The 4,699-nt window shown below is 35.9% G+C and overlaps 1 protein-coding gene across 1 annotated transcript in view; it reads left to right on the forward strand.

The window, feature by feature from the left end:
* The first annotated feature begins 577 nt into the window (after window positions 1-577).
* Window positions 578-4,699, forward strand: part of ARHGAP32 (Rho GTPase activating protein 32) — a 297,626-nt gene continuing 293,504 nt past the window's right edge. Inside the window, exon 1 of the mRNA XM_012651646.1 lies at window positions 578-693. Coding sequence (XP_012507100.1) covers window positions 578-693 — 116 coding nt within the window. The remainder of the gene's footprint in view (window positions 694-4,699) is intronic.

The raw sequence follows: 4,699 nt of genomic DNA on the forward strand, positions 1-4,699 counted from the left end.
GCAAAGGTGTATATGGCAGTTATTATTGAGAGGAAGGAAAGATTGGAAGGCATGAAGCTGGGCAGGTCGCTAGACCATGCTTATCTTCTCTATTAATTGTGAGTAAGCCTCCTTAACTATAAGATCTATAATTGTGCCCTGGAGACCTTTACATATATAGTGTTATCCTTTCTAGTTTTCTGTTTACCTTTCTCAAGTCTGAGATCGCAAAAGCATGAAAATAAAGAAAAGCCTGCTTTTTGAAAATACCTATTTTTAACTTATTAACTGGAAACTTTGAGAAAAGAAAGATAGTTACTTAAAGAATAGATAATTAGTGAAAAATCACCTTCATTTGGATTCTGCTTTTGGTTAAGTAGGTCACAAAGCCTAAGGCAGTGGGAGGGTTCAGGTGTCACCAGTGGGGCAGTCAGATGCCTGTGATTTCCTGTCTGCACCCGACTGTAATTAAACCAGCACCATCACCTGTCACTGGTATACCAGCCACGCACCTGAGAGTGTGTAAATAGAGCTGAACAACGTGAACGTTGGTGCTCTTTATTCCATGCCTGGAGGTTTAAATTTTTTTTAATACAAGATGGAGACTGAAAGTGAGAGTAGCACTTCAGGGGATGACAGTGTCTTTGGGTTGGATTCTGAGATTATAACCCAGGCGACTTGCTGTGAAGAGGGAGAAAGCGAAGAGAAGTTCAGGTAACCATGGGATTCGTGGCGTTTTGCTCTTACCCTTTGTCCCTCTGTTCACCCCACTACCTCCTCTTTTCTGTCCTCTGTGTTTCGGTGTCTTTTCCAGTAAGACTGTCTTTTCTCTGGGGGCAGGTTTGGAGCTGAAGGGGACAGGTTTTGAGTTGTATCTAGCACTCCTCATCCCACAACTTGCCCTAAGCTTGTAAAATGCATTTTAAATGACTTGTTAGAACACCAGGAAGAGAAGATGTTAGACAGGTTTCGTAGCTGCATTTCAGGAATTTCAAGTAGACTCATAATGAACTACTACCCCTTCCTGTATCTGATTTGTATCTAATATTAATAGATTTGATCTGAATTTGTACCCAATAGGTTTTTTTCTTTCTCTTTTTCTTGGAATGTGTTCTGGTGTGTGTATGTGTGTGCCTGCCTGCTTTCGTTGCCTTTTGCATGTATATGAAAAATTTTAATTAAGTACAAGTTGGTGGCTTCAGTCCTTACTCTTGTCTCTGACCTCATATCTCACTCCCCTAATCTTTCTTGGTTTTTGCATCTCTAGTAGTAACTTCATAACCGAAGTTTTTAGAGGATGCCCTCTGGTTAGGTAGCTCTCAAGGTTAGTGGCACTAGTGAAGGATGAGGTCTTACCCAGCTGTGGAAACACTACCAGTTGTTTTATTCATTCTTCTGTACTGTTATAGATTTTAAGGGGCTTTATTCTGGCTTTTCTTTTTCATTCAGGGTTTGCAATTTCATATTTTTGGAGGCATTAAAAAATTTCTTGATGAAGTTTGAAGTGTGTACTACGTATTATTACTGCCCACACAAGGGCAATTAAACATCTTTCATAATTTTACCTCTGAGTCTTTGGATAGGTAAACATAACATTTTCATCAAATATTGTCTTTATTTTTGATGCTCAAAAGAGTCTTTCCCTTTCTCAACTTAAAGGATTCCTTTATCCACAGGTTTTATTTTTTAAAGTCTAGGTTAAATGACAGAAGATATTGAATATTGAGAACTCTTGATAATCTACACTAAATTTGTTAGTCAGTAGTTAAAATAAATGAGAAGTATATTTTATATTTTGAAAGAATAATATAATATTCAAAGTATGAAAATGAACTATTTTATTAGCATAATAAATTATATTTATATTATTATATTATTGTATTGTATGTATTATATTATTAATAGCATGTGATTCTTTTTGTCTGAATGTTGTTATTTCTCTATCATTTTATTTAGCCTTTGTAATTTGAATAAGTCACTTCTCTCCCAAGGTTATCTCCTAGTTTTTAATGTGGCCAATGTCTCACTAACAATTAGTAGGAATAAAGTATTTGTTTGGTATTGTTTGTAATAAAACTGTTTTACCTGGTATTAAAATTATGGAAGTTATTTTGGGTATTTGTCAAAGGAAGAAACAATTTGGAATTTATTTTGTTATTGTTACAGCAGATTTGATGCTGTAATCCTAGATTATTTGTTAGGCAGCAGGAATCTCTCTGGGATTTTTTTATTTTTTTGACAGTTAAAAGCAAATCTGTGTAAGGTTCAGCTTTTTTTTTTTTCTTAGGAGTAAGTGACAACATTTTCATTCTGAGAAACCAAGCTAGTGTGTACGGGGTTTTAGGAAACCATGGGGCCGTAGAGAGTTTGTCCTCCCTTTACGATTGTATTTCCTGTCTGAGTAGCACCATAGCTTTCCCAAACCAAATACGTTTTTGAGATCTGATCTTCTTTTATTTACAAATGTAACAAAGAGATCTGGGTAAGGCCCAGTTTCATGGTAGGTTTCTCACCTATTCAGCAGTGAGGCCCGAGGAGGCGTGGCGGCTCAGAGCGCTTTCACAACGTCCTGGCGGCAGGGTTCCTGCTGAAATGCCTGGCAGGAAAAACGCGGAAATGCCTAGCAGGAAAAATGGGCGCGTGGGTGTGGAAGGTGAAGGGTTGGATAGAAGGAGTTGCAGCCATAACCTTGGGAGAGCCAAATAGTAGTCTCGGTGTTGTAGGAGAGTCGTTTTTGAAAAACCAGTTTAATAATTTTAAAAAGCCACCAAAGTCTTAATGTGTTTTTTTTAAAAATCTGCGCTAATACACCAGAAACCAAGGTGTTGGATTGATTACACACACACACACACACACACACACACACACACACACACACAGCTAATGCGATGAAGGCAAAAGATTGTGCACTATTCTTTTTCCCTGTCTTCTAGGTTTTAAATTTATTCTTAAATAAGAATTCCATTGTGTTGAGGCACCCTGGCTAAGAGAATGAAGTCATACCACACCTAGAATATAGGTTTCTGGTGCTTCCAGGTACCATTTGCTTTACGAGAAAGTACTCTCAGAGGTGGTTAGTATTTGTCCAGTAGCTTTGGAATAGCCTTTATTTTTGGACTTGGAGGTAAGGATACTTTTTCTTACATTAAAGCACTGTAGGAAATTGCCCAGTCTCCTTCATGGCAATAATTTAAACTTATCCACTGCTGACTCACAAATCTCTCATTTTCTGATTTCTCATTTGTAATGTGAAGTTAATAATCTGTGTTGTTATCTACCTTATCACTATGATAAAATAGTTATTAGACTAGAATATTTAGGTGGTAGACTATTCCTTAGAGATCATCAGAAGAATCCATCTCTAAACTAGAAGGGGGAATGTGAGGCAGAAAAGGAAGAACATAAATGTTTTAATTCTATCAAGAAAGAAAAACTGTATTTAGAAGTTTTTAGACATTGTTATATGCAATATGTAGGCCAAATATGTTATTTACAGTATGTCAGTGAACTGTATATCAGTCCTATGAAGTAGATATTATTTTTCCCATTTTCAGATGAGGAATTTATGGCGCAGAGAGCCACATAGCTCACACTGTCAGGGTAGAGCAAAAGTTTGAACTAGGTGTAACTGAGGTTGAAAGTGAAAGACTTTAGTTTTATGAAAGATTTTTTATATATTTGCTGCTAAATGTTATTGGCTGCTAAGTGATGAATTTTAAGAGATCACAGCTAATATCTCAGTTTTGAAATTCCTTCTTTGAGGAGTATGTAACCAACATAAAAATGAAGTTATGAACATAATAATGGGAACTTGTAAAGAATGTGGCCTCGGGAACACCTAGGAATAGAGACTAATTCAGTCATGAAAGGCTCTAGTTATTTGGCATTTGAAGGTAGAAATGTTTATCATGTAATCTTATTTAGTCTTCTCTAATAATCACATTATTGGCAGATAGATAGCCTGGTATGACATAAAATTTGAAACAGTTATAAAGATGAGGTAATACATAATTGAGTCACATTTTTAAACTTGCATACCTTTAAAACCAGGATCTATAGATGCCCAAATCTGTCAGTCAGACCTTCACTTGTACCTCCATTATAAGACAATTGATTTTAAGTGAAAAGAAAAACTTCTGACTATCTAGGGAAACTGGATGATTTAGTGAACATGTTTTGATTTTGGGGGGAATGGTCTTTGTTGGTTTAGAGCATTATAGAACTAATATTTCATGTGCTTGATTGGTTGGTTGGTTGCTTTATTCATTCTCTGCCTTATTTGGAACGATGCCACAAATTAGAAGATACTGCAACAGTCCAAATAGGCAATGAAAGCCTGAACTATGGTATTATGTATCTTCTAGTTCTTGCTTTTCTTTTAGATCTCCGATATCTTTAATGGCTATTTCATAATTTCTTGCTTTTATTGCTATGGATTTTCTTTTATCTACTACAGAAATTATTGATTTTGGGCTTCCCAACCAGTTTTAATGAGCCTGCAAAGATAGAGAATTAGTATTAACAATTAACTATTGATCTGTATACCAGTGTCACACTGGTGCCTGTTTTATACTGTGTAAATTTTCATAGGCATCTCATCCTTAACCATCTATTATGTCAAAAAAGATATGTATTTTGCCAAAAATATAATTTATATTGCTTTGTAACCTTGAAGATAGCATCCGGGGTTTAGGTTAGCCCTTAAAATATTATTTCAGCA

Source organism: Propithecus coquereli, unplaced genomic scaffold (assembly GCF_000956105.1).
Source record: "Propithecus coquereli isolate 6110/MARCELLA unplaced genomic scaffold, Pcoq_1.0 Scaffold36, whole genome shotgun sequence".
In the NCBI taxonomy this organism is placed as follows: domain Eukaryota; kingdom Metazoa; phylum Chordata; class Mammalia; order Primates; family Indriidae; genus Propithecus; species Propithecus coquereli.